This window comes from Dermacentor andersoni, chromosome 11 (genome assembly GCF_023375885.2).
Source record: "Dermacentor andersoni chromosome 11, qqDerAnde1_hic_scaffold, whole genome shotgun sequence".
NCBI lineage: Eukaryota > Metazoa > Arthropoda > Arachnida > Ixodida > Ixodidae > Dermacentor > Dermacentor andersoni.
In genome coordinates, this window is record NC_092824.1 from 69,555,565 (window position 1) to 69,583,404 (window position 27,840).

A 27,840-nucleotide genomic window follows, 5' to 3' on the forward strand; every position below is an offset into this window, starting at 1 on the left:
ACAGCTTCCCTGGATAGCAACTTTCGCAAGGCCGGGATGGCGAGTCAATTTTGTCACCACCCACCATATTCTCTGCCCGCCCTTTAGTGTGGTATGCGCCTTTCTTTTTTAAGGGTCCTCGTCAGCGTGACAGAATGGACGGACACGGCAGGCCCAATTTAGAGCTCGTAACTGCTGTCGCAGTTAAAAGACACCTCGGGTTTAGTCTGCGATGGACCGGCCCATTGGCGAGGCAGCATTTGTAGCCCACACGGATTTAAAAGACATTATGGAGCTGAAGAAAATTTTATCAATTCATTAATGTACCTCATGGCTACAATTACGTTGATTACATCGCCCACAAAAACGAAATTACGTTTAAAGGTTCCGCGTTACTTGTTTTGCACACACACAGCAGTTTGCTTTCCCGAGTGCCCTGCACCCGGGCGCAACATTTCACCCAAAATTAGAACAGTGCCATTTTGCCCGACAGACAGCATGCCGCCAGACGTTGTGGCCGTGAATTGTAGCACCTATGCACACTTCACGTAAAATTGACTTTATTTTCGAACTAACACAGCAGGGAAGGGTAACTTATGCAAGAGCCACCACGCTGGTGTCCGCAGCAAGATGATGGTCAAACACTCCACGTGACACATTCGTGCTTTACGTGATATATTATTAAAAATGTCCCAGCAGGCAAGACTAATGTCGCACGTACGGCTATGCTGAAAAACTGCATTAAGAGAAAGCTCTAGCTCGGCAGCTCCTATACCAAACCCGTGGGAACGGAGAAATCATATTTCTCAGTGACCAGCACACCTAATTTGATGAGGTTTATAGCATTCATAAAGGAGAAATTTAAAATCGGGTGACTGTAGAAGTATCACTTCTATTTAGGCCGTCCATTCCCTTTTTAACCGAAACTGTTGGAATTTGCAGTATTTCAAGAAATGATACTGTCAAGTTTACTACTAACTCAGGAATGATAAACGATATCACAATTCCGTAAACTGGAGCTAATAAGACATCTAAAGCGAACGAAGCTGGTGCAATAAACCCAAACTGATATATGCCAGTAATTTGAGTTTGCAGTTTGTGCAAAATCTGTGTAAAGCTTGTAACAAATTCACGTAACGTGTACATTCGTATATCTAATGTATCCGCTTTAGATGCACTGATCAATGTAGTTTGCTAAACTGCGATGTTTGTTTTTAGTGTATAGTTAACGAATTTGTGAACTTCGTGATTCACTGATTTTTTCTTAACTCAGCAATTTTCTGGAATTTGCGAAAAATATTCCAGGCCCTCAATCAAAATTCACTGAAGTCACTAGAGTTTATGTTGCTCTCTCAAATGCAACAAACGTCATTTACGTCGGAGTTGCGTCATAAAAGCATTTCCGCGTTTACGCCTACTTCAATCAACGGCACTGGAGTTAGCACCGAGCTAGAGCTTCCTTTTAAAGGCACATAGTAGAGTCACTTACAAATGTATTGCTGAGGCAGCATTCCTCGACAGCGCACATATATCACAGAATCACAACATCACGGCAACTAGGACCACTCGCGTATCATTTACTGTGAAGCAATTCGCGGAATTATCAGACAAGCCTGACTAGCACTCCTTATACACTTCAATGCATGAAAAAGATAGCATGAGTCAGTTTCACACAATGTGACTGAGACAATATGTTTCTCCACCCGCAGTTCATGTGTTGCTAGGTGAATACGGTGACCTATCTTGAAACCAATTTTTCACAGATGTGCCCAATGGTTATTAATCGCATGAAAAAGTACCATAATGCCACGCTCTCTTTGTGGTAGATGACGAAGACGACGTTCGTGGTTGCCGTCTCCTGACAAGAAATTAAGCAGCCCAGCCATTCGTTCTGAGGTGAATGCATTGCCGTTTCCTCTCGCGACAATATAATAAATTTGACGATTGTTGAAAATTAGGCGTAATGACAAATATGCTGATGCACATAGTTGGTTCCTAGAGCGACAAAAAGAAAAAAAAATTACATATCCTAATTTATTTATGTACGGTACTGAAAGCTTGTGCGTTTTTTTTATTGTCCTTATAATAACAATAAGGCTGATCTTACTGTATTTCTTGCATCATGCAGAAGCTGATGATAGCCGGTTCAGTGAAATCTGAGGTACTGATTTCCCGCATATTTTTCCCCCCGAGAAAGTTGGATAAATGAAACTTGCACAAACTTTGTACTAAACAATATAAACGAAGGTGAATCTCGTATTCGAAATAAGCACACAAAATCACACATATCTACACGTTCTCGGCATCGTAACTCAAACAATGAAGATTTTTTAAAGAATCAACTCTCTCCTTAGTGCGCTTAAATTGCAACTACTGTGGTCCTCTCGCAGCAGCCCCTTCAGGCAGAAAGGCCACTAACGGCGAAATCTGGCCCACGTGACGAAGCACATCGGCCAGTAGTTCAGACTGTCTTTCCGCGGCTGCTGCCATCCGTTCGGCTGCCCAAGCCTGCCGTACCGAGGCAGTGGCCATCTGGGCCACACCCTTAAGAACGCCATGAAGGATCTAGAAAGGAAAGCATTATATCAACAGGCAAGACCATTCAGACAAGCACCAACTGACGAAAACGGTCTTTTCTACCTATGCTGATTTATATTAGCTCACGCTCATAAAAAGAAACGCTGTGAATGTTTGTGCAGCTTAAACAAGTCAGTATGCATAAGCAAGGTTTGGGTACGGGCTAGTTGGTATCCCATGGTATCAATCGTCACTTACAGCGCATACATAGACGAGGGACAAAAAGGACGACGAAGACAAGCGCTGGGACAAGGATAGAAGGGTGAGGACAAACAGTGTTAGCGATGACCGACGAACTAGAAATATACTGAAGCAAGGTTTGGGTACGGGCTAGCTTGTATCCCATGGTATCAATCGTCACTTACAGCGCATACATAGACGAGGGACAAAAAGGACGACGAAGAAAAGCGCTTGTCTTCGTCGTCCTTTTTGTCCCTCGTCTATGTATGCGCCGTAAGTGACGAAGTATGCATAAACACGCTGTTCTAAATGTCTAGTTGTGTTTTTCTCAGTTTCTTCCAATAAATGCGAACATCGTATGCATTTGCAAACTATCACGTGGCTGAAAGGTTCAGGCAATGCTATAGAGGTGGTTTACGGATTGTGAACGAGCAAGCGGCGTATGTCTGTGTGCAAAAAAAAAAGAAAGAAAGAAAACGAATAACCTGTTTTTGCCCCTTAATATGCTGTGCAGAACTGAACGGTTCAATCGGCATATTCCCGTCGCGTTCAAATCCTGGTATTCTCAGTTCTCAACCCCTCAAGCTTTTCTATTTTGCATTGCTTTTTTTTTAGCGTAGCAATAAAACAATTGTGGCCGTGTATTGGCCACATCGAAAAGTTTGCTGATGCGGTGACTTGTAGCGATGCAGCGTGTTCTCTAGTCCACCCGGTTATGACCTGCTTGCGAAATAGGTTCAATCAGTGATTACGCTGTGTTAAGGGGTTCATTGAGCCTGATGGCAAGTTGCCATCTTTACGACCACGTCCATGAGCCCATACGATTCTGCACAGCCCAGAAAAAAAAAGTCAGGAAAAAAACATTAAGTCTATACATTGTCACTCTGTACACTCCATCATAGAGGCAGGTAAGAACGCACGCACCTTGTTTGTCTCTTCATTTTGTGCCGCAGTTCTTGCACAGTCTTTGGCTACACGTTCCAAGAGGGCTTCGTGGTACGACACACGACGTGAACTGCGACACTGGCGATGCGTTCGTTGGGATTGGCCTGAAAAAAAAATGAATACATTACACGCACACTTACCAAACGTAAAGAAAGTATACAAAAGCAGCAGTGTGCCTGCCGTGAAGCCAGTTAAACAAAGCTGCAACATAATTGAGTCCTCTAACTGGTTTCAGCAGAGCTGGGGCCAGCAGTCAGCTCATCTGGCGGGCTCTGGGAGTGGCTGTCGGCCTGTTGCAGGTTTGCTACTCCTATATTGGCTGTAAAGAGCAAGTTCATTGGATGATGGTTAGTGTTGCTGTCGTTCAATGCTGCTTAGAGCTAAAAAGAAAAACAGCTCCACGAAAAGGGAAAGCAAAGGGGAGGGTCAAAGTGCAGCTAGGGGAGGGGAGGGTCAAAGACGCAACGAGCTATGGAAAGTAGAATAACGGGTGTAACGTTAAGGGATAAGAAAAGAGCAGACTGAGTGAGGGAACAAACGCGAGTTAATGACATCTTAGTTGAAATCAAGAAAAATAAATGGGCATGTGCAGAACATGGAACGAGGAGGGAAGATAACCGATGGTCATTAAGGGTTACGGACTTGGATTCCAAGGGAAGGGAAGCGTAGCAGGGGGCGGCAGAAAGTTAGGTGGGCGGATGAGATTAAGAAGTTTGCAGGGACAACATGGCCACAATTAGCACAACCCCGGGTAGTTGGAGAAGTATGGGAGAGGCCTTTGCCCTGCAGTGGGCGTAGCCAGGATGATGATGATGATGATGATGAAAGCGCAGCTTACTTTCACTCGCCAAGCCGGAGGTGCCTGGCGTTGTGTCCTCCAACAGCCTTGCCACAAACACGTCCACGGCGAGCTGCTTTGTGTACAAGATAGGCAGAAGCAATTTTCAGAACTGTGCCTGGTACGCTGCAGTAAAATATGCGGATAACCTATACTGCTCTAAACGACCGCGCGAAGGCAATATCTCATGAAATGTCAGCAGTAGATGACGCTGTAGATACCAGCATCACGCACAAAAAGAAAGAAATATCTGTAACATTATCTACACGCGACACAGTGCACACAACGCGTTGCCAAAAAACGCCGACTACCGCTTAAGAAGCCCCGGGTGGTCCAAATTTCAGGACTGCCCCACTACGGCGTGCCTCATAATCAGATAGTGATTTTCGCATGTAAAACCCCATAATTTAATTGATTGATTAAAAAAAAACACTACACTTGGCGACAACTTTCCTTGGCACTGCTGTGAACGCTACGAAACCAAATCGCAGCGTCTCCCTACGCGCTACGAGAGTTCCCGTAACTTATTAATATCATTAACTACGCTAATAATGATATGCGGTGTGGCATATAAAATTACTGGGCACACTGGAATATAATTCGTTCATTGTTTTCATTTACTGGACCCTACCCCGTTTTCTGCCTGCTTGTCCTGCACATTAAATATATCAGTACTCTAATGTACTGTACTACGGTAGGCGCCCTACCTCTGTACAGTACGGAGGTGGGACGCGATTGTCGACGAACGCCAACAGTAAATATACCAGATTAAAAAGAGTCTTTCTCACAAATATATAAGACCTAGATACGGCACTTCCAGAAGTAAAATACATATTTCGTCAAACCTTATAAAACCACCAGGGCTACTCCGGAGGTCGTGAAGATGGGCAGTGGGAGTACACAGCGAGTAATGAAAACCGAAAGTAGAACCACAAACAGCCGCCAGCTGCCATACTACTTGGCTAAGCAACACGACTGCGCAAAAGCCCCCCCCCCCCCCAACTCCTCTCACCTTGCTTTGCTTCACTGTGCTAAAGCCCCTTAAACTTCGTGAAGTAGTGACACTGTCCTCCTCCGTCTTCACTTCTCCTCGTTTCTCCTCTCTTTCACGCTCCCTCTTCCACCGTGGCGCCGCCTACACTGCTCGAGCGTAGCAGCGGCGCCAACATGCGCTCCTCGCCGTTCCGTATAGACGCTTCTCGAGCAAAAATGGCGCTGATGCACGGCGCGAGGGCCTACGTGATGCTATTAGGCCAATAGCGACACGGCGTCTGCCTCGGCCAGAGCGCGCGAGGAGGAGGCGGCATTCTTCAAAGCGTGGCAGTACTTTACGAAGTTTAAGGGGTTTTACACTGTGCACACCGCCAGCGCCATCTCTCTATTTTTGCTGTGTAGCACCCGCCAAGGAGGTTAAATGCCAACTGCAACGACGTTTTCGATCGCGTGAAAAGCCCCGTTTCAGATAATTTAGAAACTAATCATACACTTAAAATACAGGTCAATGCATCACAGAGCTCGCAAAAATCGACATTTTTCATACCGAAACTGACAAGAAAAAAAAGAACGTAGGTGGAGAACCACCACCCATGCTGTCTGCCATGGAGGAAGGAGAACCCCATGCTGTCTGCTTCCCTTGCTTGTATTCGGTCCAGGTGTACCAGCGACCGCACCTCTCCTAGGCGCAGAGCTGGCATAATAAATTATGGGGTTTTACGTGCCAAAACTTGTTAGCTCGTTGTTCATTTGTTAGCTGCTTCGTGCGCTGTGACAATGCCGTCACGCTCCCGCGATGTTCTTTTAAAGGCGAAGTATTCCCCGAGTCCAGCGGGTTTCCTCTATCTGGTTGCCTACGTTCAACAGCAGGGCCTCGATGCGTTCTGCCTCCGCTCGAAGCGCGCATTGAGGCAAGCAAAATGTGCGGTATAGGCCGGCTTAACGGGGACGCAATCCACGCGTGGCGCAGTTGGCTAAATCGGCAAAAATTAGACGCTCTACAGTCTAGTGTGACTGGCGCGGGAACATCACATGTCCCATCTCACGCCGGAGCAACTGGAATAGGGTGCATCGCGCGCCCGCTTGGCTGACCAGCAGCATGCTGTTCGTGTTCACTCAAGCGAGCGTATTGCGTTTGCGCATTCGACAAAGAAGCGCTAGTTCGCCGTGCATACTACTAGCGCTGCGGCAACAACTGAATGCCGCGTTGCTGCGAGTCACGTTTAAAAGCATCTCCGGCGTGTCGTATCGACTTCACCGGCCGCTTCCTGGCAAGCTGAAAGCGCCAGACACCTCGACCGATCAGCCTGAACAGACAACTACCGCCATCTGTAGTAAAGAATAATAGGTAGGGGAAGCTTGGCACGGCCGGGCTAGAGGGGCTCAGTGATGAGCGTGCGTAACCGTGTTCGGCCTTTCTCTACTCAGCGTTGTGTACTGTACAGCTATCGCTCGTGTTCGAGCACGTATTCGAGCACCCGACGGCCACGCAACGCATCGGCATTCTTGCAACAGTTCATATGACGAGCCCAACAGAAAAAAAGAACGCCGGGAGAGACGCCCGTTAACTCGACAGTGATGAATTAGCAATGCACTAGAGAGCTCTAGCACGGCGCAGCTGAGAGATCGAGAGTTGCGTACGGTTCTTCAATATTCGTCATATCCGCATAGCTGCCGCTTTGCCGCCAGGTGCACACGTCGTCTACATAGGCGCTATTTAAAAGCTGCTAATAACAAAATTGGGCAATTACCACTCTGCGTCTTTGCCAAGATCACTTTGAGAATACACGCTAAGCATTTGTAGTCAATTGAGCCCAAGTGAAGTTTCGTTGCAGTTGGCCTTTAAAGAAACAACAGCTGGAGTGGAAGTCGCCTATATACCGGCCTATGGGCCCGGTGAAGCAGGCGGCGGCCATCTTGCGGGGGGCAAGATGTGGCCTGCCAAGAGCTTCGCAGCGCCGTTCAACGACTTTTCCAGCGGTCTTTAATTGCTTAAAGGATTTTCAAGTTTTAATGCAATACCGTGGACTATGAGGCGAGCCATATTGGAGGTCTCCGGATCGCAGATATGCGAGTACTGGGGCATTTACTTTTTTTTTTCATTTTATTGGCACCAATATGCAGCTGCCGCGAAGTAGGAAAAAAATTCGCGCAATAATTACCATTTATTCACCTTCTTTAACGCAGTGTATAAACTCATCAATCATGCAAGCTGTCAGAACAAAAAGCAATTAAAAACTGAAAATGTAGCATGAGAAAAAGCAGTACATGCAACACATCTAAGTATTCATTATTATCTTCATTATCATCAGGTTTTGCCGGTGCTTTAGCATCCTCATTGCATCGAAGGTCTGGAACATTGGTGGCGGCCGTTTCCTTTCAGCCTGAAATATAAACTTTTCGTTTATATTTCAGGGAGCAAGTCAATGCTAATCTGCAACCTTACTTAAACGGATAATGCTAACATGTAAACTACTCGTGCGTGAACTTTCCTAAAAACACCTGAGCACGCTATCACATTTCGGGATCCGCGCAGCACCGGGCACGGCAAGATACGACGACCCCAAACACATAATCTGCGCCGACTGGCGCGCTTTCGCCCACCGCGAGATGGCGACGCGGCGGCTTCACTTCATTCACTTGACGGGCGCTCCCTCCATCCACTCCAGCAGCTTTTCTTTGACCTCCCTGACACACCCGCTAACATTAAAACACTAATGCCTCACCTCGTCAAGCGGCTGAGAGCGTCGTTGCTCACACAGGCCAGTCACCGTCGCGGGGCCGACTAACTGCATGATGCGGCCACGAACACCAGATAGGCGGCCACCGCTGCAAGTTCGAACGGCGTTGTAAACATGGCGAGCAGCACAGATCTCGCACTCACCTTCGGGTTTCGGCGGCATCGCGGCGGGAGAGGAACACCTCCTTGCGCCAGAAAGCCTGCCACTTCCGAAGCGACTTCCTCGCTGGGCCCTCAGCGTTCAGCAGGGCAGCGATTTCTTCCCACAGCTCTCTCTTGCGTTCCATCGTAGCCTCTGGGCTGGGCACGCGGGACGCTGTCACGAGGAACGCATGCTTCTCCATGAATGCGACCAGCAAGTCCCGTTGGTGTGGCGAGACGTGCGGGCCCAATCGCACGTCCTTGTGGGACGACATTACGCTCATACACAAGATCGCGCGCGAGCAAAGGTGACGAAACTGCCAGGGCGCGATCGCGCAAGCAACAGCTTGATTTTGCGAACGCTCAGTTGCTCTATCGTGATTCGTCGTCACCGCGCTTTCGTCAGCGGCCACCATTGCGGTGGGGCGGGACCACAGAATGCGCATACGTCACACTCTCAATCATTCGAAAACCGAACCCGTCGTCTGCTACGAGTGAAACGGGTGACGAGGTCGTTAGTTTTGCTGCTCCCTTTAGACAGCGCCTACTCTAATTAGATGCCTGGAACGTCGCTTGCTTTCCCATAGCAACCGCCTTACCGCGCGTTGCGACCGCCCTGTTTGGAGTCAAGTCACGTGACAACCGTCGGCGCAGTGGCAGGCATGGCCTTTGAGATTGCGGGCGCTGCATCGAGCGGCATCGGGGCGGTTGCTTACAAGCGGCCGAATGCGGCCGCCGCGAGAGGCTCTCGCCCAACCTCGCTGGATTCCCACGATTCTTACGGCGATTTAGGCAACTCTGCCTCCTGAAACCATTGGGTTCAGCGAGAGCAGGGCGAAAGCAAACATGCCTGCAGTAAAGATTAGTAAGAGGTGATTGTAAGATTGGTGGAAGTATGGAAACGACAAACAATAGAGGCGTACAAAAGCAAAGTTCCCAATATGGGTTCAGAAAGTTTGGCGATAAAATTATTCACGTTTCTTTTCGTATAGTGAGAAACTCTATGCTTTTTGTTAAATAAAGATAGGACATTAGGCTTGGTGGCGCAGCCCATCGCCCCGTTCCAAGGTGGACGCTCATAACATAGGCGCACCCGTTTCTTGGGGATTACAACGGTAAAAGCGTTGCTACAAAACACCCTAGCAGCTGCATAAGCCTTACGATAAACACTTAACTATTAATAAATAAAAATTATATTTGCTTTGCAGGTGTGCTTTGCGCCGCACAATTTCGGAGGCCATAATTACAAGCTGTTCCTAAACAAAATATTAGTGAACATCTTAAGTACTTTTAGTTGTTTAATAAGTACTAGTTTATTGTGTTCTGCATTTTCTTACCCATAAAACTTCGTTTCCCCACCTCTCTTCTTTTGACGACAAAATTGACCGACGGCACGAAAAATTTCGCTAACACTGTGCATGATGGAGAGGATGGAGGAGGCTGCTGCGAAAGAAATCACCGATGAAGTCGACGATTTAATACGAATTGTCGAAGATCTGAAGATCAGATCCGTCGGTAAGGCGCACGCTCCTGTTCACTTATAATTAGCGCTCGCCCGCGCTAAGCATGTAGGTCACAAGCGCTTGCAAAAATGAAGGCTCACGCTCAAAACAAACCACCCAGTCTTGCGCCGTCTTGTCAACTCACTCCTACTTTCGTGTTTTACCTATTTTCTTGCTCAATAAATGCGATTTAACTGTAGCTTGCCGTTACGGTTTTGAGGGCTTAGCCTCTATAAATCGCGTGGTCGTGTTTACGGTGACTGCAATACATCTCTTCCAGTGCCGAGTTTGCTGGAGTCGTCCTTCTCTAAACTGCTGGAACTGAAAAGCCGGCTGAGACGGGAAGAAGTATCGAGGGAGACCGCGAACAAAGAAGTTCTACAGGACTTGGCAAAGGTTTGGGTGCTCTCCCTATTGCCGCTTTGTACGTTTGCGTACGTAGCTTCCCGCTCCTAAACTTCGTGCTCGCACAGCAGTTTCGCTTCCGACGTGTATGCTGAAAATCTGATAATCGCATCTCGTGTGCAGCACAGAGCGTACGAAAAAGTGTTTGAAGCACTGATAAACACTATTTGCAGAGCGCAGTGACATTGCTGCAACATGAACTAGAAGTTAACGCACGTAGTTGCTCGTTATGATCGTCTTAATCGACCGTAGTGGCCTTTGCAGTTGTATGGTTTGTACTTCATGCTATCTAGATAGCTGTGTTTTCTTTTCGTTTTTTGCTATACCGAATGTATTGGGCGATTCATACGGGCACGTATATTTTGGTTGAGACGCGAGAGTACTTAGCATGCTTTTAAGTTTTGCCTTACATATGTGCCTCTTTCTTTCATCTAGATTGTTCTGGATGTCACATACTGCCGAGAAAACAGACTTGCTGACAACGATTTTTCAGACAGTGATTCTCTAGAACGAGTCCATGCCATAATCCGTAAGTCGTTACAATTTATAACGTTGCATCAACTGGGAGGGTCGTCGCCACTTGGCTGTGACAGCTATTGGCAACGTTGCTCCACACCTGCTGCATTTTGTATGCAGGTAGCCTGGAACATGTTGAAAACATCACTAAGCACATGGGCTTCAGCACGGTTAGTGGTCCTTTGTTTTACTAAGCCATGTTCATTGGTGTATCATGGTCAAAAGGACCACGATAAACTTCACAAACAGAATATAACCAAATGTCGAGAACACTGATTGTTTGAAAAGTACAGTCACGTTTAGTCTGAACTGCAACATAGTGCCTGTAGTTGATGGGGCTCCGAGACTGCACATTGTCACTTACATAGGAAAAATTGTTCTAACGAAAACCGGTAATTCAAATGATGTTCTTCAATTTTTTGCGTGTTGGCGTTGCCACACAGTCTTGGGGCCCCATCGAACATGGACCAAGTTGCAGCTTATATTAAACATGACTGTACATGACAGAAGGAATTGCTACTACTAAATTTAGTTTGTTTGTAGTTTCAATGGCCTGAAATGTAATCTCTTATTTATGATCACGCCGTATGATTGTTTTTAATTGTAATTGTTTCTCTTAAACTGGACCTGCCGTGGGAGCTCGAGGGTGCGGGATCAAATCCTGGCCGCGGTGGCCACGTTTCGATAGTTGTGAAATTAAAAAACATGAATGTGCCATGCATTGGGTGCACGTTAAAGAGCCTCAGGTGGTAAAAATAAATCCAGATTCCCTCACTATGGCGTGCATCATAATCATTGTGGTTTTGACACATAAAACCCCAGAATTGCATTTTTTTCTCTCTAAATGGTATAAAATGTTACTGTCGCTGCAGTAAAACACTGCTGACATATTCCCATTGCTTGCATCTTCCTTGCTTACACATTGCATATGCATTATCCCAACATGAAGACTCCCCCTAGCTTTCTCACACCTGCTTTTTTTCCCTCTGCTGTTGACGTTCTTTCCCACAGCTTCGTGAAAAAATGTGTCATCAGGTTTGTGTTGCAGTCTACAACACAAGCCCGATGATATAGTTTTACAATCTGCTTTCTTGGTTTGTTCCATGCCCAAGTTTAAATGGTAAAGCAACAAAGTGGAGAGCTGTGCCAGTTGGTATATGACTGAAAGTCAAACCAGCTAAAAGCCAGTGAAAGCCACCATGTACTCAAGCAACAAGACGAGGTTGGAAATTATGTGGACACGAGCAAGACTTTCTGCCATTAGCGCGCAAGTTTCAAAGTTTCGTCCTACTATTTATCAGGTCGTGCTGTCATACTCTCCATCCGCCACGATGACTCATTGGCTGTCGTGTTCATTGCGAAGACAGGAGGGGGGGGGGGAGGCAATGCACAGAAGAAGAAGATTGTGGCTACGGTGCCGTGCTGCTGAGGACAAGGTCCTGGATTTGAGTCCTGGCCATCAAAGATGCAGAGCTGGAGTACCATTGCTTTGGGCACACGTGCAAGATTCCTGGGTGGTCAAAATTAACCTGCAGCCCCACTTTATGATGTCTCATAGCTAACAGTGCAGCATCAAAACCTAGGGGCCACTAAAGATTAGACGTTTGAGCTCTTAGTAAATTGCCCTTCTACAGTAACACCAAAAAAGTGGTAGGAGGCTTGATAAGCTAGAAAAGACAGCAAACAACGAGTGGCAATGCCACCTGAACATTCCTGCACCAGCCAACCATTGTGTCATGGATTTTGATGGCATCTGCTCAGGCGTAGTTGTTTTATTGCTAAAGATGAACTGTGTTGTATTCTGAAACACCACTTTGGTTGGTGTTGTCAAAAATAAGGTGAAAGTTCCATTTTTAGAAATGAAAGTTTCTTTTCTAGTAATCAAGCTTCGCAAAGGCAGAGTTTTGAAACAATAATTTATCTGTGTAAATTGATTTAGTGTTTTTCTTTAATGTCCCTTTAAGCCCTATAAATGTACATCTCTTTACAGGTGGTAGAAGGCCTCGGCGAGGAGCTTGCAGAGTGCATAGAATGGCGGAAGGGGGGACTAGTCTACATGTTCTGCCAGAGCAAGGAGGGGGACGACGACCACAGTTGGCTAACGGCCAACCAAGAAACTTTTTTTGCTGTAAGTTGAGCTGCCTGCTGAATCGGCAAAAGGACGTGCTTGCCTCGAAGCTCATGTCATGTAACAGGGAAGCAGTTAGTACCTTCTAGCTTGTTGCGCCCACAGACATTGTCAAGGAAAGCCTTTTCGAAGTTCCCATAGGCCTCCGCATTTCAATATAAAGACATGCTCATTAGCCAGAAGTGCTGGAGCGTGCTTATCAGAAAGAAGAAAAGACCTTATGATGCATTTGTAACAAACGTGGCCATATTGTATATGACCACTGCAAAGAAAAATGAAAATGCAGAGAAAGCAACAAAAAAAAAGAAGACAGTAACTTGAGGATAGTTTAACTCTTACAGCAACCTTTGGGCACCGCATTAAAGAAGCAGTGCTTTTCCCTTTCCCTCGTGCAGAGTAGCCAACCAGGCTCAGTGCTCATTAACCTGCCTGCCTTTCATTTATCCTTGCCTCTCTCCCTCTGCAACAGCACAGTTGATTTTTGAAGAGCTTGCCCATATTAAACATTCAGTTCCACTGCTAAAAGCGCAGTGCTGTGAAGTTGAACTCAGACATTTTCTTGGTTCATGTTGCTTAGCTTGTGTAACATGTTGCAGATGCTTTTTTTATTAGCCATCCTTCAAAAGCACTAGCAAATTATTCAGTAGCCCTTCCAAGATTTTTTTTTTTTTTTTCATTGTGTGAGCCATGATGTATGCATGCAGGCATGCACTGCTACTTATAAAAAAACTCGCATAAAAAACCTGTAGCATGCGCCAGTTTCAGCAGCAAGAATGGCAAAGTCATGCTCCGTACAGCACAAGTCTGATGCGCATTTGTGGTGGCAGCACCATCTGCTTTGTCTGAAACAAAGACGGCTTATGACATACTTTTCCGTCACAGGCGTTCTCGATGAGGTTATCATTTGGGGGCACATCTTCAAAAGCTATTTGGTGTAGTTTGTTCAATGTGGCAAAGATCTCGGAAAAGGGTCCATCGACATTTCCATTTGCTCCTTTGCCAGCGCATTGCGTCACTGTACACATTCGTTTACAGCCCTTCGTTTAGAAGCATGGAGCTTGTCTGTTGGAAATTCATAAGTTGGTCATTCATGTTCAAGCTTACAAAAGCGCTCTCCAGGGAGGATAGAAGAGAAGGCTACTAGTACGACAAACAAAGCGCTTCTTCGAACTTCCATTTACTTAATTATTGACAGAATACTATACGTGAAGTAAAAACAGAAAGCCATCAAGCAGACACAGCAGACAATCTTGTCTCATGTGGTTAGAGCATGTGTACAAGATACAAAATTTTTTTTAGATGAGAACCAAAAGGACAGAGTGCTGACAGTTTTCTGTTTTAGTGCTTTTTGTGTTACGCGTGCTTGCATGCTGTACAACTACCCCTTGCTTCTGTGCCATCTGTATTGCACTTTTGCAAGTTTAAAATATTGTCTACTTGAGATCTCAGTCAGCTAAGCACTAGACTAGGGACAAATTCAGCCATACAGCAACCGAGAGCCGTGTTCAATGTCTCCCCGTGAAAAGCGCCAGCTCTGACGCACAGTGTAGGGGATAGCTAGGAGTAGTGCGGCAGGACTTCCAGTGAGCATTCTGCATTTTTGTGAATGCGCAGCTGCTGCAGCAAGGTGTGCACCACCTCACGGCAATGCTCAATGTTCGTCGCCCACTGAGCGCCGAAGATGTCACAGTGCTGTCTGGCCAGACGGACGTGCTGGAACTCCTGGAGAAAGGCAAGTACGGTGGAATCCGAACCATACGAAATCTGCTAAGCCAATCCTGATCAAACGTCTCTGTCATTATACAGTGGAATGTTGTTGATAGGATCTTCTTTTGTTTGATTTCCCTGCGCCAATGTTCACGACTGAGAACACAGGAAAATGACCAAATAAAGTTAAGCTTCTTTTTTGCCAGTTAATGGGTTCCCAGAAAACACGATCTCTCGGTACCAGCGTTCCATACATTGCCAAACTGCTGATCGTGTCGTAGGTTTTCAGGTCGCTAGATTCCATGTGAATAAAGAAATCATGAGCCATTCCACTCTGTGAATGTGGGTGACCAGCAAAGCTGTGCAGCACACAACACAGTTTTTTTTGTTTTTTTTTATACGTTGGGTGAATGGCGGGACTGCCGCCGTGAGGAGCTAGAACGAAGTAGGCACGCGTGACGTTTTGACAAGACCGCCACCATGGGAGAGCGGTAGGAAAGGAAACTAGATACACAAGCTCTTGGAACCCGACAGAAAGAGAGCGGTCCGAATGTAGACGTGGCCAGTGCAGGTCGAAGTGTAGTATCTGTTCTTATCAGCTTAAGATCTGATTTGGATTCTACTTGGACCCAAGATTTTAAACTTATTTTTGCAAGTTGGCAGAGTGCTTGAAGACTGCTTCACCTCCGCCACGAGTCAGCCCCGTATTGCACTATCTCTGGGATCGGCCGATGGTTTTTGTACATGCAGAACAAAAATGCACAGAACCCTAGCCGTAAACAGTTTCGCAGAAAAAAGAATGCATGAGCCACGTATGGAACGAAAACAACTGCTGCAGCCGCTTCCCCACGGTACTCGCCCGCGCATCAGGTGAAAATGCCCACACACACCAGCGAATCTCCTTACAGGTCATCACATGCTGCATTCACAGCTATCGCGATAAGCCTCTTCATTTATCTGTTTGGCAGTGCATGTGGCGTAGTGCGATTGGAAGCGTACTGCACACCTTTAAGAGGCGATAACACAAATGTGCCACCGTTCTTTGCTGCAAGTGGTAGGTAGTGAGCGTCGTGTTTCACTCTAGTGGCATCGTACACATTCTGTCATCGCCCACTAGCTCAATTTTGTTTTGGTTTCCTTTTGCTGCCTTAAAACACTACGCAACAGGAAAACAAGAGTCTCATGTCACAATGATTCTCACCGAGTGCGCACATCAGAACTTGCCGCCAAAATGCCCCACCTGAAGAAGCTGCCGACCCGGGCTGAATTCAAGAGGGCAAACGTAAGCTTGCCGAAGATGCAAGACAGCAGTGCATGTCTTGGGCTGCTCGGGCCCCACCGGCTGTCGGTGTGTCGTGCTCCAACAGTTCGCGCAGCGCTTCACCTTACATACATACTTACTACTGTCAAGTCTGCCAAATTTTCTAGTGACCTTGAATCATACGTAGGTTTTCCTGGTTAGTACATCTATTTCTCACGTATTTCTACAAAACGATGAACAAGGTTGGCCCCTACTGGATTATTCAAACTTGACCAGTCAGCACGAACGTGCTCAACTCAAATGGTGGCAACAATAGCGGCGAGCGTGTGTCTCGCACAATAAACTTCAGCGGAAAATGCCCATTTTTCGCCTACCCTAGGAAGATCTTCAAATGAAAAATGGCAGCTCACAATAAGCAGTTATTTGTTTCTAGCACACATCTTTTTCAGAGAAAATTAGGTATGGAAATTGCTTGCCTGGTGCGATCTGACATGAACCTGTGTTTGTACTTAGCTAGCACTACTCAAGCCACTTCAGATGTTTTCAGCGTTTCCAAGAATTGCATGCATCGTTGGACGTAGTAGCAATGTGTTTAGTCTAGGTATGGGCCACCATTCCCCCTGTGATTGCTGCAGAGTTGTTTTGATAAATGTGAAATCTCAAACATGCAGTGGACCGTACAAGAGACATGTTTTGGTTCATGGGCAGCGATAAAGTGTTGTGCAAATAAATTTCCATTCTTATTTCTTATTTTTCTTATTGGCAGGACCGGGGTGCACAATGGATTTCGCTTCTTAAAGGGCCCCTCACCAGGCCCGGTAGCAAATTTCGGTTATACACTGGAAGTTGTTACGTGTCCTCTAGGGAGTGTTCTGCTGCAAAAGTTTTTCAAATCAGCTAATTAATAGCCGGAATATAAATATTTCAGTGCCCTTTAAAATAAAAAAATTCAGTGCGCTTTGGATTTCTATTTTCTTTGAGAGCTGTAGCATCATTATTATGTTGGGGTGCATTCAGGGGCACGTTACAGTCACATAAACATAATGCTAAAATAAAACAGCTATGTCATTGGGCACATTATGCCTTTTTAATCCACTGGTTAAACTGATCAATCTTGTTGGTCCTTACAGAAAATCGACTGTATTCTATAAAAAGCGTTGCAGATTCAAAAACAACTGCACTGCGAAATGCATCATAGTTTCCACAGCGCTGCTTGCCAAATGTGAAATGTAACCTGCTTACCTCTGTAGGCAAGGGGCTGCTTCATGAAGCCCGAGTTGTATTCACCATTCACTATGCTAACTGCTCCCTAGCAAATGTATGGCTGGTGCCTGCTGCTGCTTTGTACGTGCAGAACACTTGTTCTGTGTGACCAGAATCCAGCAGGGTCACCTCCTCTCCCAAACACCGCAGGCATCTACAGTGACGTACATGCGCTGTCGCTGATGTATGCCGGCGAGATGTGCTACTGGCTGGTGACGTACTCGAAGCGCTGGGACCGGCCGCTGGAGATGGCACACGCATTGCCGCTTGGCAAGCGGCTGCTGCAGGACTACATCAGTGCTGTCGAGGGTCCCCTGCAGGGCGCAGGCTGGAACTGCACCCGTGCCCGGCAGCTTTTGGCGCAACTGGGCGAGGTGGAGCAGTGCTGAAGTGCAGCCGGTGCCTGGCGAAGCCGACACAGTCAGACCAAAGACAAAGCCCGGACGGGGAGTGAGGTATTTGCTCATTGCACAATGTCTAGTTGTATTAACCTGAAGGGACTGACAACCAATTTTTGTGGTACTCTTTATGGCCAGAGTGTTTAATCACACAGTGGTAATGCGGAAAATGCCGTGGAACCTTTTTAATCAGAATTTTGCAACCTGCAGCGAGGATGTAGTCGTACGCTGGAAACAGTAATAGGTGAGCGCAATAGCAATTGTATGCCACTATTGGTGGGAAGTAGATGACAAGTGAGGTCCTAGCAGTAAGGGCATGATATTTTGTTTATCAAGGTGATGGTGTTCCTGCAGTTCGTGTTTTCCAAGGTCTTTTCGTATCTTCTGCTTGTCTACACATCTTTTTGTGCTGTGAACCACGATCCTGTTCCGACTCGCCCAATTTTCTATCCTTTTTCTGAAGTGTTGAATTGTTTCTACAGTAATAACCACGTGCTTTCGTGGTTTCCTATCTGACTGCTTTGGTCAGACACAAGTCGTGACTTCCTTTTTTCTTTTTCCCTAGCTAAAATTAGTGGTAGGATGTGCCAGTAGTGCTATTATTAAGGTCACTTCGATTCAATGAAGTTGGTGGTACCTATAGGCCCTCGATATAGGCCTATATAGATATAGGCCTATATAGACCTATAGGCCCTCGATATAGGCCCTCTATTGTCTGAGGGATGGTGGTGAACCCTGCACCCCCGTCTTTGTTTGCACGGGGTGCAAGGCAAGGTGCCGTCGCAGTTCAGAGCGCCCTTGAACGTTGCAGCGAATGGGTGCGACCCGGCGCACCACAACCGGCACTGCCTGCACCTTTTTGTTCGCAGTGCCATATAATTTTTTTTTTTATTCAAACAAACATATTGTAGTGTTAGTACCCATCTACGGCACAGGGTGTCAGTGGCATTTTAATGCGAAAGCGTTAAGGGCCCCGTGTCGCAAAAGATTCGTTGTTAGACGTCATTTCGCAAAAAATCATTCCGAACCACAACCACGCAGGCCCTCCACGTGGTGCAGAGGCGTTACTTTTAACTTAATTCTTCAAAGTAAAATGCGCCAGAAAAATCCTAAAGTACGACCTTAACACAACCTACAGACATGATAGCGTGGGAGTTTAATTTAAATGTACCAGAAAACATAATTCTGTTACGTGTGACACAAACTTTGAATGCTATCTTTCAATGCTATCACGTTCCACTCTTAAAGGCAAAGTTTAGGTGTTCTCCCAATTCTAGATCTCACAAGGAGACCACATAACTTGGCCCACTCGCAAACTTGTGCACATACAAAAGCACTTGTGTATGCCGCCATGCAATGAGGGACGCGACAGGTCTGCCACTCTACTTGTTGCTGCAAAGACAGCACTGCTCATTAGATTTGAACTTTGCTTACATTGCAATGCGCCTAGAATGAAGTGCAAATGCGTAGTGATATTAGAACTGCAATTTTAGATAGTAAGTACACAGCACTTAATAGCAGGAGATTTGCTTACAGTAACCTCATATATTACATCCAAAGTACCAAAGTTTCACCATCAGTTTACGCCACTTACCGTTTCTTTTGCCAACTTTCTATGTCAATTTCCCTGCTTAAATCGTGAACAGCATGCTCGATTCTATCATTATAAATCATGGTCTTTTCATTCCCACCAACATATCGCAACACGTTCTGTGTAGTTGTCAGTCCCTTTAAAGGGCCCATAAACCACCTCCGACAATTAAAAAAAAATTCTACTATCGATAGTTGATAAGTGGTGTCCAAAACATGGTGTTCGTGACATGTTTCTGGCTTCTGCAACTGTTCTGAGGCATGTATCCAGCGAAAGCATGGCCTTCGAGATTGGCTTCTTTCACTTGGAAGGAGCCGTTACATGGGCACAGATTTGGATATCATGTATTTGTTTGCCCAGCTATTGATACTATTGATGGTCAATTTATCGATAGTTTTACATCACTCAAGTCTTACACCTGCATTCTTTTGTGCAATACAAGCTTTTCTGAAATAGGTGGTGTCCAAATCCATGCCCAGCGATGGCCCCCTCTGGATAGCAAATACAGATAATGAAAGCCATGCTTTTGCTGCTTACATGTGGTGGAAGTGAATGCGAGAGCCAGAAACACGTTACGGATGTTTGGTTATGGACACCACCTATAAGTGATGCAAAACTTATTATACAGAGCATGAATTCTTACTTTTAAACTCAGTATTACAGTTCTCTACTCAATAGTGCCCAGAAACCCTAGAAACAAAACCGTAATTATACACAGTTTCAATTTCGGTATGTTGTAGCTTCAATGGCCGAAATTCGCAGGATGCGCCCTGTGGAAGAGGGGGGGGGGGGGGAATTGAGGGAAACCTGCATGAATTGGTGCAGCTACACATCTTCATCAACTGATTTATGTCCATTTTAGAACAAAGGCTTCTCCCAGCGATCTCCAATTATTTCTCTCATGTGCCAGCTGACCCCATCTTATGCGTGCAAATCTCCCTACTTCATGCTACCACCTAGGCCGTCCCCAACTGCGCATTCTTTGGTGAGCAGTTGGTGAGGCACAGTTGGTGAGGCATTACTGCGCAGTTGGTGAGGCATTACACAGCCTCACCAACTCCATTTCTTCCTCTTAATGTCAACAAGAATATTGGCTACAGCTGCATATGGTATGAAGTAAATAACTGCCAGTATCAATAAATTGAACCCTTGTTGCTGATTTACAGCTTCCTTGTGCGCCGATATGAGAGACAAAGGATGTACAGCATTGCACTTATGAAGGCCATGCACAGTGTTTTTGAGGCATCAACAGGATCTACACCGTGTGCTGCGAAACGACTTGTGAAAACGACCGAGTTGTTGCATTGAGAGTCATGTTTCTATAATTGGTAACACTATTCGTGAGGATTGGTGGAACGTTTCACTAGCGACTTTGCTTTCCATGCTGCCACAACTGTTTTTTTTTTGTTTGTTTTTTTTCAGCTACAACATTCAGTTCACGCTGCTTATTTGTACTCTTTCAGATTGACGGACATTCTTGTCGGGCGGAAGGAGCGTCATCAAGTTAACCTTTTCTGTATAGTTCCCGAACTTCTTGCGAACTTTCGCACTGTCATCAGCGGGACCACGATGGAGAAAGTGTTCCAATAGCTGGGAACATTTGCTGCTTTGGGCACTAGCTAGCAAGCCTGTTTCGGTAGTACTATCTAGCTAGCTAGCAATGCTCCAGTGTTTTGTGTGAGCTAACCATCAAAAGGCAGCCGACTGCAATAGTTTAACCATGACTGTCGACCCCTTCAGACAGTTTAGTTGGATCCTTATTCTCTGCATTAGCCATGTTCACTCATGCTCTGTTGTTTTGTGTGTTGGATAGACTGGTTTCATGCCTTTTCAAGCGTGCCCTGTTATTTGTGCATATGATGAACCTGTCATGGGAATGTCCCTTTGCTTTGATGCATCCGAATCACCACCATGGGCCATGTTCGGATTGATTGCTTTTGGGGGATATCACTTGGAGCGCACGTTGGTTGGCTAGCCAACTGCACTAGACGTACCATGCGAATGTGAAAGTACTCTCAAAAGTGAACATTCATGAACATGGCACAAGATTTTATACATATTCATATGTACCGACTTAAAAAGCTGGGCATTTACTGTCAACACAAATTGAAACATGACAAGAAAGAACTTATCTGAATGCCAGCTGCGTGCAGCTACGAAGTGCGATGTGGAATCGCTCTTTAGCATGGTGTAGTTTCGAACACGTGTTTTGAACGAGTTGCTGTTCTGCATTCAGACACATGCTGATAGTACAGGCAGAAACCAGCCAAGTGAAGAATTAATTGTTTCTTTGGTGGTGTCCTAGCTTCCGAATTCCCACCAGAGTCTGCTTACACTACAGTCAACGCTCGTTACAACGAACTGTAATAATCCAGCGAGAAAGGTCTGTTATATCCAAGGTCATTTCAATCCAAAATTACAGCTGTGGCATGTTGAAATGGTGAAACTTTGCATATACCACTGTCTGAACCAAATACGATCACAAGGACACTGGAAACATCCAAGTTAAGCAGGTTTCCGCGGTAAAGGTACAACCACTTGCCAAGGCACCTTGCTGTCCACCGTTTTTCGGTCTCTGGTTGCCGAAATACGGCAATTTTGCTCACACTAGAGCATATTCAGACACCTGCACAACGGAAAGACTAACGGCCACCACAATGCCGCAAAGCTGGCCAGCCAGCCTCGCACTGTGCCACCGCCAGGCCTGAGCACGTCACTGCCGCCGCAGACACTAACATCGGCAGCAGTTTGTTTTTCACGCAAAACCCCCAGCTGTCGTTACAATAAGCTCATGTCTTAGTTTTATCCTTTGCGACAAGCGACGACCACTGTCAAGCAGGTATTGAGAACTAGAGCTGCAGTACGAGCCAAGTGGCCGAAATTGCCACTGCACGCTATGCGAGATGGCTCAATCGCACCACGCGGAGTATCTCTTTTTTTTTTCTTTAATCTTTTGTGCAAACTGAAGCGATGAGAAAGCGTTCTCAGTGCATTTTGCGATCGTCGGCGGTTGTTCTTTAAGTGCTGTATGCTATGGTTTCACATAGTGGATTAGGCCTGGCAGCACTTTTGGCACTTTGGCGGTGTTGATCCGCTTGCGTGGTCGACCCGAGAGACTCTTCCTCAGCCGGTGGAGTGTTGTGCGGAGCACCCTGTTGCGGGAAGGTTGCCGCTAGTGTGTTTGTACTATGCGAAAAAGTGCATTTTCGCACTTTCCGCAAGTGGCTGGAAATAGTTGCATGCAGTGGACTGCCGCAGGCATCGCCGCAGCAAGGTGCATTGTATTTGTGCCATCTAGACAAAATTTGCCCAAAACCTTGTCTGTTGTAGGCGATTTGTTGCGTGAATAATATAGGCACACGAAACTAAGTGAGAGGAATGGCCTGTTATATTTGTAGGTTTTATGCGGATACGTTGTAACAGGCGTGGACTGTACGAGATTCCACGATGTCTGGTGTTTTGGTAGCGATAAATGCATTAAGTCAGGGATTCCCAAACTACTTCGGCCTCAGAAAATCCCCATCCCACCATCATCCTTGCCTCAGAAAATTCATGCAGTCAAGAGTACAAATGCATCATGGACCCTCAATAGATGGTTACTTCATTAGTGAATTCACTACACAGGGTTTGTTAGGTAGAAATCATAACAATGGTGCGAATATAGCATGACAGGTGCATCTGTCTTCCGTTAAGCCTACCATGCCTTTATTTTTGGTAACTATTATGACAACAAAAAGAAAAGAATTTCGTTGTCTTTGAGAATTTTTGAAAGTGTGAGAAGAAAAGCGTAGCTTTTCTTCTCACACTTTTGCCAAATTCTCCTCACGCTCTCTTCGCTGTTGCAGTCTTTCATTTCCCGCTGCGCTCTGCATTCACTCTTTCATCCTTCGCTGTGCTCGTTTGCTTGGTTACGCCGAGGGCCGATGCTAGATGCAGGAACGGCCTCGTAACAGCTGTGCTCTAAAACACAGTGAAGTATTAAAAATGCAATTGACTGGGCAAATACTACGGCACCAGCGTCTCATATTTGTCTGGTCTGTTCATATGCTGATCATGCCTTGCAATTAGAAAGAAAATTCGGAACGTCTGCTACAATATTGCTGTTTTTCACTAACTGGAACTGCCACTCACTAATACTAGAACTTGAAAGACAAGGGCCCACAGCTATTCTTTATTTTCATGGTCAATGTGCATGTTGTACCCACTTCCATTATCATGTTAGCAGCCCACAACACTAAGCAACTGTGTACAGCCGTAAGTTTCTTCCACATTACTTTTACACATTATTGTAACGCCATCTACAATTAGTGCATCAAACTTACAATAAATTAATTAAATAATGGGGTTTTTAAGTGCCAAAACCACTTTATGATTATGAGGCACACCATAGTGGGGGACTCCGGAAATTTCGACCACCTGGGGTTCTTTAAACGTGCACCTAAATCAAAGCACACGGGTGTTCTCGCATTTTGCCCCATCGAAATGCAGCTGCCGTGGCCGGGATTCAGTCCCACGACCTCGTGCTCAGCAGCCCAACACCACAGCCACTGAGCAACCACGACGGATCAAACTTATAACAAATAAGGCAAGCTCTGTGTGTCTGAAAAACCTGTTTTTTTTTTTTTTTCCCTAATAAGGCACGTGTAATTGTATTAGATGAGCTGTACTCGTTCGAAAGTTATCAATGAGGTTGTCCAGATGAGCTGAGCTTGTTGAAACACTGACGAAATTCGAGATGGATGATAATATACACTGCGATGGGTGTAAACCTTTATTAGAGCGTGTGTAGCTGGCAGTAATTAAAGCTGTTTTAAAGTCGGCATCTGGTTATAGCAAGCTATGACAGTTTTTGCATAAGTCCGAACTGGTGGATTCCATTGCAGTGAAAAAAAAAATAAAAGGCAGCGAGCTCAGCCATTTCGTTGAACAGTGGTGCATGTTCCGTGGTTGGTAGTGTTATGAATTGATGGAAGGCATGGCTGTACTCGTGTAGACCAAAAATACTGCATTTGCACGATTACGAAATAACTTCTTTTATGGATAATTACTAGCCTGAGAGATCACTTCTTACGACATTTCGGAACCATGTGCCAAATGCGAAGCAAATTTACACTACTTTGGCCTTGAATTTTGAGGTCTAAATTGATAGCTCAGGCACCAGGCAACTGAACTGCGCAGAAAAGCTTACTTCTTGACACAGCAGCAAATGCCAATCTGTGAACAGCAAGAGCACAACCTGGCATAATGTAGAAGAATGCTGTGATGGTGTAATAATTGCAGGAAGGCTTACAATGGTACATCTTGATCCAGTGGTCCAAATCATAGTTTCTCCCTATATTACCTACAGGGAAATCTGACACTGCTGCACCGTGATATGCATGGGAATGCCGGTATATTGCGATTTCTAACTGGCATCGTTCTCAGATAGCCAAGCAAGCACTGTTCTGTCTGTCACAGTGATTAACTTTCTACTAAAGCAACATGTAAAAAGCTGTTTTATCTTTATTATTACACAAAAACGTGTTTTGTTTAACTATGAGAACTTGTTATTGCACCTACAGTTATATGAAACAAACAGTATCAGTGGGTTGCTATAGTTGGAGGACAGATGACAAGATACGTGCTCGCTTTAGAACAGTTTGTCGTCTGTTCTTACTTTTCTTCGTTTGGTTATGCATTGTAGGTGAGTAAACTTCACTTGGAAGATGTAATATGCATGAATGGAAACATTATATGAAGATTTTACTTTAAGAATGCACTATTTGTGTAGCCATATTCACATTTTAGATGAAGACTCTTACAACGCCAGCCAACACGAGCCTCGCAGACACATATACCGTCATTCCCATGACGGCACGGTGCCCCCTGAAGAAACTCCCATAGACGGTGGCGCCAGATTTCCCTCTAGGTGTTATAGTGAGAAACTCTATGGTCCAAACAACTACAGCAATATGCAAATTTGCACAAATGCAGCTATCCTGGTGTGTACGCATCTGGTCCCTTGGTGCAGTAAATTGCACTCCTGCTGGAATGATTCAGCGCAACACAGGAATGTTGGCATGCTATGCTAACATTTTGCCTGTTATGCTAAAACCTTATTTTAACCAAATGGTACAGCTGCATTACAAAACAATAAATTGCATTATAATCATAAGATATATTTTTCTGACTCATCACAGTTTCCTCCCCTTCTTTCATTACATTCACACGAACACAATATACCAGTATCTAGTTTGGGAATCCCTGATCTAGTCTGTAGGTTGTATTGTCCGTACTTTGCGTCCGTTGTGAAGTATCAAACTGTGCGATTTGCATTGCATTTGTAGTAAAGTCCATCCAGTGAATAGTCTTTCGCGTTTTGTCCGTGCCAAAAAGGAAAGGAAAACCATTTTTTCGACTTCTCTATAGCAATGTTGAGCTGTTCTCTCCTGCTGAACGTCTGCATCAGCCTTTTGGCGTGAAAATTTCCAAGTGAAACATTTTTTAGACAAGTTTCACAGCGAAATGGGCAACGGCACGTTCTGTGCCCACGTTCTATTTCCGTGCTGTTTCCCTACCAGAACGACATCACCCGAGCTGGCTCTTGTGTGCGCTGTTCTGTCGGGGAATTTGAAACCCGCATTCTATAACTTTGCATGTGCTTGTTTAACGTTTACATTTTGGCCCTTGCCAGGTAATGCTTCGTCACTCTTATAGACTACATTAAGTTGGATTCACATGACTGACTGATTCAAAATCCAAGTTCTTCATGACCGCCTTCTTAAACATCAGTAAAGCTCCTTAGTTTCTGCACAATGCTGTCATAAACATCTGAGCGTAGTGTGTAATAGTATTTCTTTGCGAGCAACAACAAGCTTATTCTTCTATAAAGGATTGCCTGCTCTTTCCTTCAAATTTCTAAAATCCCTGCTATTCTTTGTGTACTGTAGTTGCTTGGACCACTAGCACATGGCTAGTGGTTATCTTATCTTAAGACGTCGCCCAGCCATAACATTCGAGAAACTTCCAATACAGAAAGGCACGTCTTGTGCTGAGCGATAACCTTTAACATTTCTTAGCCAGTGAAAGACGGTCACCGGAAAAGGTACTTAAATGCGCGTGGCAATATTTTGGTGGACAGTCTACCAATTTTTCACGATGCCTAAGTCACGAATTTGTCTGCAAGCTCAATCTGTCATGTGAATCCACATCTTGAAATGCCTCTTTCATTATATAACCAGGTGCCAAAAACCAAGAATACTGTCTTTATTTGTATTCTTTTCCTTTTCTCACATTTGTCAATATTGTTCCAGGAGTGACAGGTGTGACTTAAATTGGCCATTATAATTGTGCAAATCCGTGCAGTAATTAGAAGCGTTATGTGTGCATAAGAAAGAGACTGCATGAGTTGTGCCAATTGATTTGAACAGTTTCATCTTTAGGTCATGACCACAGTCATCAGCAGTCATAAAGATTTTTTAAACTTGAGCCAGTTGTGAATTATTTGTTTTCAGAACACTGAATGAATAATATGCAACAGAATATTTAGTACAACAAGTGAACCCATTTAGCCTGGAACCATGGAACTTGTCGCGCAGGCAAGGAAGGCTGCTGAGTAAAATTTTTCTTTGCAAATGCGAAATATGTACAAAAAAGAAACAAACTGGAAGCAAACATTTTGGTCCATCTCAAACCATCCTGACAGCATTCTGTGTTGGGAATACTGTAAGGAGTATTTGCTGCTTTCTTCGATTAAAAAGAAATTCCAAAACTGAGGATGCGCTTTTTCTTGCATGCAGCACTGGTGCCCACAAAAAAAAATGCCCACAAAAAAAAAAAAAAAAACAACTGTCCCACCAAAGCTCTGATCAAAAGGTAAACTGAAAGGGGAAAAAAAGATAACAAGAGAGATAGAGAAAGAATCACCTTATGGTTCAAAAAATTTTAAAAAAGAAAGAAAGAAGCTTTATGCATCTATAAAGTAGATGCCAATTTTTCTTAATGCTTCCTCCGCCATCTGGATTTCTGGAGAACTTGTTTTCCACAAGGTACAGTCTGCTTACGGAGCACGGGATCTCGGAAAATGTTGCATTTTCGAGCAGCCTGTAAGACTATCCAGTAAAACCGTACATCGCAATGTTGTTCGCACATACTAGTAAAGATTGGAAATGTGAATACGAGGCTGCATTGTGAGGCTGCACATATAGTATTCAGCTCTTTCTCAGATCACGTGGTCCATAACTTTTCTTGTATACTGCATAGGCTATCACAGTGCTATCAAGGCCATTGCACGCACATGATGAACTTTCACTGGATGCTTGTGCTGTGGCAAAGAACTGGAGAATAGAATGAACACTGGCACTCATGGCGTGGCTCTGAAACTTTCGGCAAACACTGTGCATAAGGAAAGAATGCACACTTGGGGAGAAGCTGTACGCTAGAGGCGGCTTCTGGGAACCTGGTGGAGTCATTGGCTCTTGTGTGACTCGGGGTACCGCCTTTCAACATATTGGCGAAGAGTGTACAATAAAAAAAGAAAAGCATTTTGTTTGGGAAAACCAGCCCCTGGGGAACCGGCAAATCTGGGACAGCAGACACTGACAAGCAACATATTGTCTTTTTGGTCACAATGACTTTTTCAGCTACTTTGATATTGCCAATTTCGTCTGCTATAGGAACTTCTCGAAGCAGCTACTC

At 45.2% G+C, this 27,840-nt stretch overlaps 2 protein-coding genes and 1 non-coding gene across 7 annotated transcripts; 2 read left to right on the plus strand and 1 right to left on the minus strand.

Moving 5' to 3' along the window:
• Positions 1-522: 522 nt before the first annotated feature.
• Positions 523-9,006, minus strand: LOC126518091 (uncharacterized). 5 transcript variants are annotated; one of them, XM_050167947.3, is made up of 6 exons: positions 8,397-9,006; positions 8,239-8,341; positions 4,520-4,592; positions 3,908-4,000; positions 3,661-3,785; positions 523-2,544 (listed from the first exon to the last, which is right to left on the minus strand). In XM_050167947.3, exons 1-6 carry the CDS (start codon positions 8,837-8,839, stop codon positions 2,350-2,352), a joined length of 1,032 nt encoding a protein of 343 aa, XP_050023904.2. In that variant the 5' UTR covers positions 8,840-9,006; the 3' UTR covers positions 523-2,349. The 5 variants fall into 5 exon arrangements, with proteins under 5 accessions (XP_050023904.2, XP_050023902.2, XP_072141717.1 ...); XM_050167945.3 differs by having other exon boundaries at positions 4,520-4,595; XM_072285616.1 differs by lacking the exon at positions 3,908-4,000.
• A 798-nt stretch (positions 9,007-9,804) lies between these two features.
• Positions 9,805-26,918, plus strand: LOC126518097 (RAB7A-interacting MON1-CCZ1 complex subunit 1-like). The gene is made up of 8 exons (XM_050167952.3): positions 9,805-9,908; positions 10,176-10,291; positions 10,736-10,829; positions 10,937-10,986; positions 12,807-12,944; positions 14,559-14,676; positions 17,326-17,630; positions 20,628-26,918. Exons 1-7 carry the CDS (start codon positions 9,812-9,814, stop codon positions 17,562-17,564), a joined length of 852 nt encoding a protein of 283 aa, XP_050023909.2. The 5' UTR covers positions 9,805-9,811; the 3' UTR covers positions 17,565-17,630; positions 20,628-26,918.
• Positions 15,206-15,389, plus strand: LOC126518425 (U2 spliceosomal RNA). The gene has a single exon (XR_011891284.1). It is a non-coding gene; the product is annotated as a U2 spliceosomal RNA (small nuclear RNA).
• Positions 26,919-27,840: the final 922 nt, after the last annotated feature.